This window comes from Coenobita brevimanus, chromosome 102 (genome assembly GCF_032717465.1).
Source record: "Coenobita brevimanus isolate Jiangsu-jjx chromosome 102, ASM3271746v2, whole genome shotgun sequence".
NCBI classification, from domain to species: Eukaryota; Metazoa; Arthropoda; class Malacostraca; order Decapoda; family Coenobitidae; genus Coenobita; species Coenobita brevimanus.
This window is the reverse complement of record NC_137055.1, coordinates 16,090,387-16,106,200: the sequence shown is the minus strand read 5'-3', so window position 1 is coordinate 16,106,200 and position 15,814 is coordinate 16,090,387. Positions and strand designations below refer to the sequence as shown.

General features: G+C 40.8%; 1 protein-coding gene across 1 annotated transcript in view; it reads left to right on the top strand.

Annotated features, from left to right (window-relative positions):
- Nucleotides 1-15,814, top strand: part of LOC145415396 (prolyl 4-hydroxylase subunit alpha-2-like) — a 77,627-nt gene that overhangs the window by 37,446 nt on the left and 24,367 nt on the right. Inside the window, exon 3 of the mRNA XM_080284680.1 lies at nt 15,628-15,797. Coding sequence (XP_080140806.1) covers nt 15,628-15,797 — 170 coding nt within the window. The remainder of the gene's footprint in view (nt 1-15,627; nt 15,798-15,814) is intronic.

Sequence of the window (15,814 nt, the reverse complement as noted above, 5' to 3'; positions counted from 1 at the left end):
GTGGACTTTTCCGGGAAGCAGCAGCTGCGGCATCTGCTGACTGTGAGGCCCTCAAGCAAGACTTCTTTTACTTTTCCTAAAACGATTATTGCCTCTATGGCCAAGAGCCATTTGAGTGAGCCTTGTGCATTCCAGAGATTATTCTCTCCGGCAGGGAAGCATACATTCTCTTCTCTTAGCCTGTGACTAATGCAAAAAAAAAAAAAAAAAATGATTTAATTATGCTTATTCTAAAGCTGTCCACAACAAAAAGAGGACCTACAGGAGGTACCGGAGCCAACCCACCCCTGAATCTCATCTCCTTTATGCTTCTGCTCGGAATCATCCTAAGATTGTTCTTCATCCTTCTGAAAATCATTTCAATCGTACTAATTGCTCTGGACTCTCCAACTCAAATTCTTCCTACTCATTTTGGCACCTTGCCAAAAACCTTTCTAACAACTTTACCTCATAATCCGTCCAACCTCTTTCCCACTTCAATGGCTCTTTAGCTGTTGCTTCTACTGATAAAGCAGAATTCTTCGCTCACACTTTCTCCTCCAGCTCCATCTTAGATGATTCCGGTGCTATTCCTCCATCACTTCCTCCCCTCTGAATTCCTCATTGCTGACATTAAAATTTCAGTTGATGTATTTTCTGCCATCACTGGCTTCAATACTAATAAGGCATATGAGCCTCCTGTTGTACTCAAGAACTTCTGTTTTTGTGCTTTTACCCTGCCTACATAAACTATTTCGACATTGTCAATTTGTGTCTTTCCTTCTTGCTGGAATTACTTTCTCATTCAGCCTGTCATAAAGAAGGGTGACCAATCTCAGTCACATAACTACCACCCAATTGCTTTAACATTTTGTATTTCAAAAGGTTTTTAACCTATCATTGAAAAAAATAAGGCACCTTTCCTGTCACAATCTTCTTTCCGATCTCAGTATGGGTTCCACCAGGGATACTCTACTGGCGATCCTCTTACCTACCTTTCAGGCTCCTTGTCATCTGCCTGTGGGGACTTCAGCAAAAGCTTTGCCATTGCACTTGTTATTTCTAAGGCTATCGATAGAGTCTGCCATAAATCTTGAATTTTCAAACTGCTCTCTTATGGTTTCTATCCTTCTCTTTGCGCCTTTATCTCTAGCTTCCTTTCTGATAGTTCTATAACTGATGCTGTAGACGGCCACCGTTCTTTTCCTAGGGTTATCAGTAGTAGTGTTCCTCAGGGCTATGTCCTAACACCTTCTCCATTCCTTCTATTTATCAATGATTTTCTGAGCTGTACTGTACATCTAACCCTATCCACTCTGATGACTCCATCCATCAGCTTTCCATTCGCTTTTTGCAGTGTCCATCTTACCAGTGACTTCAACAAGAAAAGGATGCAACTATGGCACACCAAATGTCTGACTTGGCTCCTATCTCTGATTGGGATAAAACTAATCTTGTTGTTACCTCCTCCAAAGAAGTTGGAGGAGGTTATGTATTCGCCTGTGTTTGTCTATTTGTTCGTCTGTCCACACGATATCTCCAAAAGTTCTGAATAACTTTCAATGAAATTTTGTGGAAGAGTGGGCTATGGGCCAAGAAGGAATTGATTAACTTTGGGGGCGGATCTGGATCAGGATCATATGTATCCCACATTCAAAAGTCCTCAGTGAAATTATAGATAGATAGATAGATATAGATATAGATATATAGATATAAATATAGATATATAGATATAGATATAGATACATATTGGAAGAGTGGGCCATGGACCAAGAGAGAATTGATTAAATTCCGGGCCGGATCCGGATCCGGATCTGGATCCAGATCCTATGTATCCTGCACAATATCGCCAAAAGTTCTCAATGAATTTCAATAAAATTTTGTGGAGGGATGTGGCATGGGTTAAGGAACAATTGACTGAATTTGGTGGCTGATCCGGATCCTATGTTTTCCACACAATATCTTCACGGATCCAGATCCGGATCCCTTTAAATGGCAATGGTATTGGTGGAGGTATGCGCTCTCTTAGTGCTTTCTAGATTTTAATGCATCAAAACCTCAGTTCTTACGTCTTTCAACCCTTCAAAATCCTCCTCATGAGCATCCTCCAATCTTTAGCAATATCCAACTCAAATCTTCCTCATCATCTATAAACATATTTCATATTTCATTCCTTCGGGATTATCTTGGAAAGATCATATAACCTCTCGTGTAAAATCTACTTCCAAGAGATTAGGTGTCCTAAGCCGGCTATGTGCCTTCTTTACTCCTGCACAGTTGTAACTTTACAATCTGGTGTTATTCGCCCCTCTCATGTCAGGGAAGGCTCCGCACATACAGCTCTTCTCAACAGGGTGGAGTCAGAGGTTTTTCATCTCATAATCTCTTCTCTTTCTGGCTCCCTTCAACCTGCTTGCATCCCTCCACAACTACGGCGGGTAATAAACTTTCATCCCTTTCCTATCCAACTCTTTAATGCATGAGTTAACTGTTACTTCCGGTCCATAATGTAAGTAACAGGTCAACTGTGGAACTGCCCTCCTTTGTCTGTATTTCCTACTGCCTATGACCTGCTGTCTTTCAAATACAGTGTGTACAGACATCTAGAAATGAACGGATCTTGACTTTGGCTCTCTGTCAACTTGTTATTGCTTTTTCTATGAGAACAATCATGTGGGTTTTCGGCATTTGATTCCATCTTCCTTGCATAACAAAATATAATTCACTGCAGGTCCATTGCTGACCATAACCTCTGCAAACCTTCTTTATGAATTCTTTGACTGAGCCAATCTAATATACTGTAGCACTAGGCATGTGTGTGTGTGTGTGTGTGTGTGTGTGTGTGTGTGTGTGTGTGTGTGTGGTGTGTGTGTGTGTGTGGGTGGGTGGGTGGGTGGGTGTGTACATTAAATTCGCTGATGTGAAAAAAATTGGTCCCATCACGATTGAAAAAGTTTTACTATATTTACTGAGCAATCAAAGTTTGATCAAAAAACGCCGTCCCGGCGTAAGTGAAATTAAGGTTGCATTCACTATAGAGTTTTTGATGACTTTATATCGATGTCGCCTTGACAGCCGATGTTGACAACGTTAAACTAGAACAGCATATAAACGGGACTCGGATTACCTGAAATGATCGCAAAGCACGCGCGAAGCACAGGGAAACAAATGAGGGGCAACGTTAGACTAGAACAGCACATAAGCGGACCAGCATGGGCCCCTTCGATGTCGCCTTGACGGCCGATAATGACAACGTTAGACTAGAACAGCACATAAACGTGACTCGGATTACCTGAAACGATCGCATTGCGCGCGCAGAGCGCGAGGAAACGAGTGAGAAGCACGAGGAAACAAGCGCGAAGCACGAGAAAGCGAGCGTGCAGTGCAAGAGCCCTCCGCAGGAGCAAGTGTGAGAGGGCCCGAAGTGCCCATGAGCACGTGTCTTTGCTAAGTTTTGCCTGCAAACTTCACTATTTCTTGTCTCCACCTCTTGGTTGGCCCTTTTCTGCTACGCTTGTAATCTCTCAGAGTCCACATAGTCAGCGTCTTGCTGCATCAGATATCCCTCATTTTTGCTACATGACCTGCTTCGTTTCTATTCTAACTTTTATAAAGACTGATTAGTCTGCTCTCTCATCCAAGTCAATTTCTTCCTGTATCTTAAAGATATGCCCAAAACTGACTTTTCCAATGCTCTGTGAAAATGAAATAGTACAAGCCGACTAGGTGCAAGCATACTTTACAGTACGTGACACTGGTTCAACCACAGCACCCCTTTTGTGCGCCAAAGCAGTACGTGGCCAGAAGAAATCTCCCAAAGTTTATTATCCAGGCGGGGCACGAACCCTCGTTCTTCCATGTACAAATATGCACACTCTACCACTGTAACACAGAGGCTCCCTTTATATATATATATATATATATATATATATATATATATATATATATATATATATATATATATATATATATGGAAATGGTTGAACATGTTTGCTATTGTTGCAACTCATGGCTCGTGGGTCATCAATTCCGGCGACTTCAGGAAATGGCCACATCAATTGGGTTTTTCCAAATATTTTTTGTTGATGTTGTCTGATGTGTGATAGTGAGTTATGTGTGGCAACTATGTTTGTTGTAGTGCCGGGTGGCTGCATTGCCGTCTGGGCCTATTGGATTCATTTGGAGTAATATTTTGTGTTAATAATGTAGCAAGGAAGAGTGATAGCCGCATTTAAGTTGTCTCTTTAACCCTTCATTATTAACGTGTTTTGCATTCTCTAGGTACACTATCTATCTATTTATTGCCAGAGGCCTTAGTCCCGAAAGGGATGACCACAGACAAATCGCCTCCATATAGGATGTCCACTTCCAATTTACTGCCCTCCCGTACTCTCTCATATACCTCGCCACTCCATCCCTCCGTACCATCCTCGGCGTCCCATTCCCTCTCCATCCCTTCCACCTCACTCACACACATTCTCCTCGTTAGTCATACTCTCCATCCTCTCCTCATGGCCAAACCACATCAGCGAATTACTCCTAATGCTTTCTATCACATTCTCATCCACACTACTGTATAACGCTCCTTCACTTCCTGACATGTCAGTCTGTCTCTCCATGTAATTCCAAACGCTCCACTCAGATAACTCACTTCCACTGCTCTCACTTTTCACCTGTGTCCTTTCACAAAGGTCCAAGCTTTCCACTACTTTCAAAGAACCGGCAACCTTTCTTTCATGTTTTACTTATTCAAGCACTTCATCCTCCCAACTCCATCCTTAATCATCACACTACCCAAGTACTTAAATGCACTCACATTTTCCATTTCCTCATCATCCACCCTCACTGTCCATTAAGACACTTCATTTCTCTCAAGGACCATAACTTTACTCCTCCCTACATTCATCTCTAGATTCGTTTCTTACACACTCTCCCAAACTCATTCACCAGACCTTGCAGTTCCTATTTGTCCTCACTTAAAAATACAGTACCATCTGCAAACAATACCACAGGAAGTTTCCAAATACTGCCTTCTCTCATCAGGGTCGCTCCAGCATCGACTGCCCTACCTTGTATCTCGTTTATAACACCATCCATGCAGGGATTAAACAACCATAGAGACATGACTCATCTATGTTTCAGTCCAACATTCATATAGAAAATTCAGTTAGTTCACTATTCACACGCCTTCATACCCACTCTTCACTGCATTCAACGTTTGCTCTACCTCTATCTGTATTTCCTATGATCTCCAGTCTTTCAAACGCAGTGTGTCCAGGCATCTCGAAATGAATGGATCTTGAATTTGGCTCTCTTTTGTACTGTTTTTGTTTCTTTCCTGGAAGGAACGTTAATGCGGGCTCAGCTTTTCATTCCTTCTTCCTCGCATTATATATATATATATATATATATATATATATATATATATATATATATATATATATATATATATATATATATATATATATATATATATATATATATATATATATATATATATATATATTTATATATATATATATATCTATATATATATTTATCTATATTAATCTATATATATATATCTCTCTCTCTCTCTCTCTCTCTCTCTCTCTCTCTATATATATATATATATATATATATATATATATATATTCTTAATATCTCCGACATTCCTTGTATATCCAATCTGACATAATTATGCTTTTTCCAAATCCATGAAGGCCGCATACAACTTCTTTTCCTTCTCTTAAAACTTTTTCTCCTACCACCTACGGATTAGTATCTGATCTGCACGACCTCTTCCTTTCCTAAAAACCTCCCTGTTCTTCAACTAATTACTCTGTAAGTATCCCATCATGTACTTTTCCTGTTACACTCAGAAGACAAATGCCCCTATGATTACCACACACTTCTTTTTCATGGTGTCCTGTTCCCCTTTTCCTTTTCTAATCCCCCAGGACTGTGCCTTCCTCACAGGCCAGTCTACACATCTTACATATCCATTCCACTACTATCACTCCCTATTGTTTCATCACTTCACTGCACACTCTATCGTTTCCTGGGGCTTTCCCCATTTTAATTTTCTTCATTGTTTCCACTACTTCCATTCTACTGATCTCTTCCTCCCTTTTCACCTCCCTCCTTCTCCCAGCCATTCCCAGCCACTTATACACGCATTACTTTCATTGTCTAGGTTTAACATTTCTTTAAAGTGTTCTCTTCTTATACTCACTTTTTCTTCCTTCTCCACTAGCAATCTAACATTTTTGTCTTTCACTCCCCTATTAACATCTTTATCACCCTGTCTAACTCTCTTTCTCTCTTTCCAGATAATTTTCCCTCCATTTTACACTCATGTTCCTTTCAAATTCCTCGTTCATTCTCTTCATACTATCTCTCACTAATCTTTCCACCACTCTCTTCCCCTCTGCATATAACTCTCTCTTCCATCTCTCAATTTCCTTCATGCCTCTGCTTTCCATCTACTCACTATATACTTTCTTCTTTTGCGCCACAGCTTGTCTTACCTCTTCATTCCACCTTGGTCTTCCTTGCACCCCCTTTCGTCTTCTTTTCACAGCACACACCGCATCATATGCTGCACAGATTTCTTCTGTGAATATCTTGCACCCCCCTCCACCTCCCCAATTTGGTCCAAATCCTACTTACCTAATCGCTTATCCACATCTGGCTTATATTTTGTCGTTTTTGAATCTTCTTGTACCATTTCTACCCTATTTGTATGAGCTATTTCCTTCTGTCCTTCCCTCTTTCTATTCCTCCATTGTACTTGAAAACCCCCAAGTGATGGTCAGAAAGTCCACTCCCCCAACCTGTGTATGTTTTTGCATCCATTACACACTTCTCATTATGTCATACACGCATACAGTTTATGATCAGTCATTGCATTCCATTCATACAGTTCACCACCCACGCTTCTACCACTCTCCATGTATACCTCTGGATCATTTTGTGCCCCCTTCCAACACAAACGTCCACCAGAGCACTACCATTCTCATCCACTTCTGTAGGCACACCCCGCTTGGTAACAACTTCATCCACCATCACATTCCCTACTTTTCCGTTTATATTCCAATCAAAAACACTAATATCTTTTAAATTTTTCCATGCATGTTTCCACAGGGGTTTTATTCGCCCCTGTGCGGAGTACAACTCTCATGTGTGGGGAGGCTTCCCACATACAGCTCTTCTCAATAGGGTGGAGTCAAAGGCTTTCCGTCTCATTAACTCTCCTCCTCTTACCGACCCCCTTCAATCTCTGTCTCTTCGCTGCACTGTTGCATCTTTATCTCATTTCTATCTCTACTTCAATGGTCGCTGCTCCTCTGAACTGTCTGCTTGCATTCCTCCACTTCTATGACGGGCGCGTAGCACCCGTCTATCAGCAAACTCTCATTCCTTTTCTATCCAACTCTCTAATGCAAGAGTTAACCTTACTCCCAGTCCTTCATTAATGCAACAGGTCAACTTGGGAACTGTCTCCCTCTGTCTGTATTTCCTGCTTCCTATTATCTCCAGTCTTTCAAACGCAGTGTGTCCAGGCATCTCGAAATGATCGGATCTTGAATTTGGCTCTCTCTTGTACTTTGTTTTTCTCTTGGAAGGAACAATAATTGCAGGCTTGCGGCCTTTGGTTCCTTCTTCCTCACATAAAAAAAAAAACCTCTCCTTTCACTCTGCTTGCACGATCTTGCGTTGGCGTATACACACACATAATCGCCCACGTTTGTAATCCTACTTTAAATCTTACCCACACAATCCTTGAACCAACTGATCCATACTCTCTTTTATTCTCCTTCCATATCTTGCACACAACAATACATACTCCCTCTTTTGCTCTGTCATTCTCACCTACTCGTGTGTATGTACCCCATCCATATTCCCATTGTCTGACTCTCTCACCTCTTCTTTCAGTCTCAGTTCATCCTCATACGGATGTCCACTTTTGCACCCTCAAGCAACTTAACAATCTCTTTCTTTTTCACCTTATCATTCGCACCCCTTACATTCCACGTTCCATTACATACCATGCTCTTTGTTCGGTCCTTGGTTGTAATCTGTTTGTCAGTTCTGATTTGAGGTTTCTTATTTGTACGAGTATTTTTAGTTAGTTGTTTTCGGGGGACGCGCATTAACCTTCCGCTAACCCACTTCTTGACACATAGGGAACACGTATTGGTTGGTTGCAAGGTTACCTAGTTGGCTGATAGGTTGGTTATAAGGTTTCTCAACGTTGTATGTGATTTCTTGTTTTACAGGATATCATTTGGTTTGCCACTCAATGTACAGCTACCCTGAAATAAGAGTACCACTGCTCTAAGTGAGTGGATGATGGGCGTCCCCACCGACACTAACGCGGGGTATAGTATATCCGAAATTGGGAGGGGGAAAATCAGTTCGTAAAAAAATACAAAGAAAAAAAAAATACATGACAACTTCAAATCATGTACTAAGGTTTTCCTCTAAAAACCAAAAGAGAAAACGAAAGGATAGTATTGAATGGGACACTTAAAAAAACAACAGAACCGATTGAAAAAGGACACATAGTTGCTAAAGGCATATAAATAATAGTACGATGTTTCTCTGTGGTCCACATATGCCAAAGTCGTGTGGGTTTTGTCTGTGGATGGTTAAACCTTTCATAATCACCACAAACTGTAGAAGGGATAGATCAAAATGGATCTTTTTTTTGAGTACCTAAAAAAAGACCATTTCATTGCAATATATATTTTTTATCACTTCCCTTGTAACTGAATTATGTGTGTGTGTGTGTGTGTGTGTGTGTATGTATATATATTTGTGAGATGATAGTTTTGGGCAAATTCCAAGGCCATTATAGGGGATGTAAACCAAAAATATGGCAAACGGGGGAAGGGAATGACTGACGAGGAATCCTCTTTTTTTTTTTTTTTTTCAGTATGATTCACCCAGTTTTGATTTCCTTATATCTCAGTGACACAAAAATAAGAATTAAAGTTGATGATGTATATTCCAATTTCCACTCAGTTAATGCCGGCGTGCTTCAGGGATCAGTTCTGGCATCAACCCTGTTCCTGGTTCATATTAATGATCTCTTATCTGTCACCCACAATCCCAACCATTCATATGCAGATGACTCAACTCTTCATAGTTCATTCACACTCAGACACCCATTTACAAAGTCTGATATCTCTAACTCTCAACTCAGTACAGCCATCTTTATAAATCAAGACTTATCTACGATCAGTGAATGGGGACAAAACAACCTTGTCTCATTTAATGCTAGTAAAACTAAATACATATACAATTTACAATGAGTCAGGTATTGCCAGATTCGTATATTACCTTCAATGCTACAAATATTCCCATCTCCAAAAGTATTGAAATCCTCCGTGTCTCACTTAACAAAGCCCTCAGCTGGACCTCTCATGTCAGATCACTTGCTAAAACTGCCTCAAAGAAACTTGGATTATTGTACAGAGTCCATAACTTCTTCACTGACCAGCAGTTAGTTATAATTTTAAGTCATGTGCGCTCTCAGCTTGAATACTGCTCACCCTTGTGGAATGGATGTGGAGAGGTTGCATTAAAAAAACTAGACAAAATTCAGAACAACGCTGTTAGAATTATTAATAACCCTGCTACTACTAGTAAACTAGCTCCCCTACAAGTAAGAAGGAATGTTGCCTCCCTTGCATTGTTTTAGATATTATTATAGCAAATGCTCAGACGAAGTTGCGTCCATTGTGCCACCTCTCCATGCCTTCCCTCGTGCTACACGGGCATCTGGTAGCACTCATGACTAGGCTGTCACACTACCATATTGGAGAACTTCTGCTTATCGGAATTCTTTCATTCTCCGAACTTCATCTCTCTGGAACTCGCTTCCCCAGAGTTGTTTCCCTCAAAACTTCAACCTACAGCTGTTCAAGTCCAACTGTTACAGATATTTTATGAACAGAGGACACCAATAATCTGGTGTATGAATTACTTTTTTTTTTATTCATTTGTTTTTCCTTCCTCTGTTCTGTTATTAAAAAATAATAAATAAATAATCTGTCTGCGATATGTACCTTTGATCATTATACACATATGGATTGTAGGCACATTCCAAAATCATTATAACTTACCTCGGCATTAGAGGCAGTTGGTACAAGCAGAAGAGAAGTGTCGACGGCACAACAGTAACACCAGTGCTGGGTCTTCCTGTCAGACCCTGAAGGTCAATCTTGGCCCGTCAACTAGACCCCTCCAATTTCTGATGCCACTGGTCCACACTTGTCTGTGCCAGGGGGAGGCAGGTTAAAGGCACTGCATATGATGACATGGCCAATTTCTTGAGGCAAGCCTCTGCCCTGCTTATGCTTGATGAAGACGACTGCCAGCACCTCAATGAATCTCATTCTTTTCATGTGGTTGTCACCTCTCTTCTTAGCATTTTCCTTGTGAATTATTAAGGAGCTGATGACATCCACATTCACCACTGAAGATAGGATACATAATGGCCATGTCGTTACTTACCACAAGAGCAGTGGCGCACATCTGATTAAATGTGTCCACTTCATTTGTTGCATTGTAGTTTTCCACCACTTCAGGCTTCCCATTCCTCTATGCTAGGATGTTTGTGAGGGGTGGATATCCGGTAGTGATTCAGTAGGGATATTGTTTCACAGGAAGTTTTAGATGGCCCTGGTGGCTATGTGCTTATGTACTCTCTGTGTTTGTGAAGTGTAGAGCTGGGTGGAAGAGGAGGGATGTTAATGAGGCATTCCTAGTAGTGCTGGACTTTTTTACCAGTGTGAGATAATGCCAACATAGAGTTAGATGAATGGCAGTGGTCTTGATCAATATGAAGCGAAAGAATGTGCTCCTCTAATACTCTGTCTTTGACTGGGTGAATTTTTTGTCTCGTGATGCGAGTGAACTGTATTTGTAGTCTTTGTGCATCATGTCATTATTCCGAAGACGCTGTTCTGTATTTTTGACCATTTTTTTATGTTATGACCGTGAAAATGGCGGTCGAGCGTGGGATCACGCAAAATTCTGCCTTTCTAATGAACTGTTTGTGGACTGTTTTCAGGTTCCTGCTGTCCAAACGTATTGCCTGTGTTTTCAAGGAACTGAGTTTACAGAATGCCCGTGCAGTGATGCTGTTTCTGTGCTGAAAAACTGCCATAAGTCTGTCCAGTCGATAGATTGATTAACCGAAAGAAAATCTGGCGGCGTGACAGCCGCGGTCAAATTCCACTAGTGAGTCTGTCGTAGGAAAGTCCTAGAACTCTGGGGTGGTTATCCATTGGAAATGGTCGGTTAACGAAGGAGAACTGAAGTAGTGTTTGATATAAATGTTAGTCTGGAATGAAGAGGGCAATAGTTAAAAATATTGCTGAAGCAGTCATTCTGTTTTGTCTAGGCCAATGTTGTAGTGATTAAAGTAACTGTTCGAAGTGGCATGCAGCCTGATTTTGGGGGTGTTATGAATATGTTATGTCATCAACGTAGGACAGCACACTTACTAAAGGAGATGGGGTTGGCGTTTCATTCTGGAAAATAGTATTAAGTAAAAGTCAAACGACCGAGCTCTAGGAACATAGTTACGTTGTACACTAAATCTGGAACTTTGGTTTTCATAGAATCCTAGGCAAGTCTGCCTGAGATGAAGGTGGTCTTCCAGTTCTTTCGTTGTCTTCAGTGTTTGTGTCTAAGGTATTACTTTTAAGGATGCCTTGGTATTCTATCGAAAGTTTTGTTTATCTGTACTGTTGATAGTCTGCTCCTTAAAAGGGAATGTTTCTTGTTGAAACCATTTAAGATCAGTTTCATCAGCCTGGAATAGTGAGAAACTAAGTGTTGGTTGCATGCTTAGGTTGCTGTCTATGTTGGAAGTTATATGGAGGGATGGGAACAGTGATGTTTCTTGGGAGTAGTACTTCTCAATTTCAGAATGTGCACAGAGCAGCCACGTTAGTCTATACTGTATGATTAAAGGCTATCGGGTTGTTTGCTTGAGTATAGTGATAATGTCTAATTCTTCCAGATGTGGGACACTTATCTGAATCAAAGTGATGTAAAATAATTTATGTGTTTGTGGCTATGAGACTCTTAAGTTTTAAGTGGATATTTGAAACATGAGCTGGTCCTGCTGCTTTAAAGTTGTTTGTGCTTTAGATCGCTTGCTAGATTTACTGTGAGGCGATTGAGGGTAATATGTTTATAATTTTTGTTAGAAACTGTTTTTTTTTTTTTACCCGTTAAGCCAGTGTTAACTGTGCAACTCAGTGATCGTTCCTTAGCCCCTAAGCATCAGATGACAGTCATATCTGATGCAAAATTGGTGAACTGGGGGCGTAGGATGATGACTATAACTGCATATGTTTTCACGTCACAGTTTGAAGTGGCCGCCACTTGATCCTGTCAGCCAAATGTGGGGATAGCCTCCCTAGCACTTGAGGCAGGCATACCCCAGCCGTTTCTGTGACTCTGCCAGGTGTAGAACGATGTTTTCTTACGTCTCTTGTCCGATTCTGTTCCTGCCTTGCATGGACCCTCGTATCATCCACCCCTGCTAACCTTTTTTTCAGGAGTATTAGAAAAGGGCTCAGTGATCGTGCCATAAGGCATACCCTGGATGCAACTGTGTCTAGTTTATCTAGTAGTGGAGTAAGTTATCAAGTTGAGAGCAAAGCCATAGTCGGCGACGCGGGCAGACTCATACAAAAAATCCTGCTCTCACGCTGCTCTTGGGGCGAAAATGAGTTCTCTTCCTCGCGTAATTACTTATCAACGCAACGACCCAGAGACCTGGGGATACTTTCATTCGCAAGAGGAAGAGTTGAGGAGTAAAATGGTTGTTAATTCATTTCCCCAAGTGCTATGCTTTCCGAGATATTAAGGTCTGAAAACAAGGAATTTTCAGCAGTTTCCTAAAAATTGCCCGTGGTGAGGTGACGACTTCGTTAGATATTGCCTGGCGTGTGAGGGTTAGAGATAATTTCCGGATTCACTGGAAAACTCAACGTTATCAAACATTAATGAAAATGCTAATTGCTTTATCATTCCAATTAAATCATCATTTAATGAATATATCTGAAGAGTGCATCTCCTTGTCTAACACCTCTAATGTATTTTTCTGACCTTTTGTGGCACTATGTTAGCAGTACCACATATGTACAGGTAGATGTCCTATGATTTGCGTAAGCTTCTTTAGTTTGTCTTTACTTTGCTCTCAATAATATCATTTTAAACTGAATGATTTTATTTTTCCATTAGTAAATACCATGCAAAGAGATTTTCTCAATGACAGTTTATAACTCGAATGTATGCTTTTGATGAATAACCATTATGATATCTACATAGATGCAACTAGTTGTTTCTAGTGTAGAACTACTTAAGTTTCTAAGATCCTGGGGGAAAAAATGCCAACAACAGTGATATGGCATATTGCATGATGTTTTCAAGTTCATACTCTTACTTTGTTCACGATACAGTAGAAGACATGTACTCGTTTCCTTATTTGGGTATTATGTTACTTCTATTTTGTTTTCTAATTCTTCCAATTCAAAGGCATAATATTCATTCACTGTACATTCTCAGTGAAGTTATTAGTGATCCAGTCTTCAGGTCCTGCTAAATTTCTCTAATGTGCTGAGAATCTGTGCATCTCTCACTTCTTTGATTGTCGTATCAGCTATTTTTAACAGGTGAACAAAGGAAAGAAAAACAATTTAAATAACAAAAAAATCCATTCATCAGATTACAGGTTTCCTCCTTTCATAAAAATCTGTAACAGTTGGATCTGAACTGCTGTAGGTTGAAGTTTGGGGTGAAACTTGTCTGGGGAAGCGAGTTCCAAGGAGATGCAGCTTGGGGAATAAATGAATTCTGACAGGCAGAATTTATGCAATATGGTAGTGTGACAGTCCAGTAATGGGCGCTACCAGATGCCCGTGTAGCACGGGGGAAGGTGTGAAGAGCTGGCACAATGGATCCAACTACGTCTGAGCGTTTGCCATAAAAGTAACTGTACTGTAAATAAGGCAAGGGAGACAACATTCTATCATACTTATTGTGGAGGTAGTTCATTTGTAAATGCTGGGTTATGTATTAATTATTCTAACAGCTTTGTTCTGAATTTTGTCCAGATGTTTTTGTGCAACCTTTCCACATCCACTCCACGAGGGTGAGCAACATTTGAGCTAAGAGCTTACACGACTCTTGAAAATAATAGCTAATGGCTCATCGGTGAAGATGTTAACGATTCTGTACAGTATCAGAAGTTTCTTTGAGGTTGTTTTAACAAGGGCTTAGTAATTTAACATGAGGTACTGAGGGTATTGTTAAGTGAAACACAGAGAATTTCAGTAGAGGCAGGAACATTGGTTGCACTGAAGGTAAAAATGGAATAAGGCAATACCTGTCTACTGGTAAACTGACTATATTTGTTTTTTCTACCATTAAATGAGAAAATGTTTTTTTCCTCATTTGGAAAACTGGATTAGTCTTGATTTAAGTAGACTGGTGTGCTGAGTTGGGAGTTAGAGATATCACATTTTGTGAATGGGTGTTTATGTGTGAAGAAGCTGTGGAATGTTAGGTCATCTGCATATGAGTGAAAGGGATTATGGATGATTGATAAGAGATCATTAATATGAATGAAGAACAGAGATGGAGCCAGGACAGAACTTTGCGGCACGTCAACATTGAGTGGAAATTGGAATATACATTTTTTGCCTTTATGCATATCTTTCTGCTGTTGAAATATGAGGAAATCAGTGGGACAAAAGATGATAGGCCGTAGCAATGGAGCCAGGATAAAGGGAACGGTTCAGCACTCTAGCAATAAATTTATTAATATCAAGTGTTACTACGCGAGTTTCTTCATGTTGGTCAATTCCCCGCTAATACCAATACACCAGTTCTGTGTGAGGTAGCATGTATTAAATATGTCCAGTGGGTGTTAGCGCTGAGGGGGTGACATGTGGAGATGTATTACATGTAGGAGGACTACAGGGCCTTGGGAACAGGCTGCGAAGTCCATGCCCAGAGTCGGACACATAAAAACACCCACCTACCGCCCATAAACCTTGCCCACCTACCCACTCATTCAATCTGACACCCGTCTTTCCCAAGCACCTATCTATTCTAAACTTATTTTCCGAAATGTTCATCCAGACACCCGTTTTATCCTTAGTACTCAGTCAACTACTCTGGTTATCCATTCACCCTCCCTGCTCACCCGTTCATTCGGCACCTACCTACTTCCGAAGGACCTTTTTTCCTAGTATCTTTCCAGTCATGGCCATCCACTCACCCACCCACGCCACCTCAAACTGTCAAGTCACACTCATCCACTCACTCAACCTAGGGTGCCTACATTCTTGTTTTTAGGATGAAGGTAAAACCTCTACGATAATTGGCCTATAAGCATCACCATGTTTACTTGATTAGCGACTTCATTAGTTTTTATTTTCGCCGTTAGTGGCTCCACTATATCAGCATTAAACCACAGAAATAACTCTTGGTAAAGAATTAGCCCTGTTAGGCCCTTCGAAGTCCTCTAGATAGCCCCACTTCCCCTTTGATTTTCATAATGGAAAACCATATGGACAGGCAAACATACTGTCTTCACAATAAAGGAATACACATTCCCACCCTGGCCCTCTGCAGGACTGAACGTGGACGATTGTGTGCGTGTGGCCAACTCTACCCTTGATCAGGGAATGTACAGTTACGCTCTGGTGTGGTACCGCCATTGTCTCGTCCATGCCCACCGCACCCATGCTACTGCCACCACTACCACACTCATCAACCACCTCATCACAACCACCGAACAGGAGGTAACCTTACTCTTTCC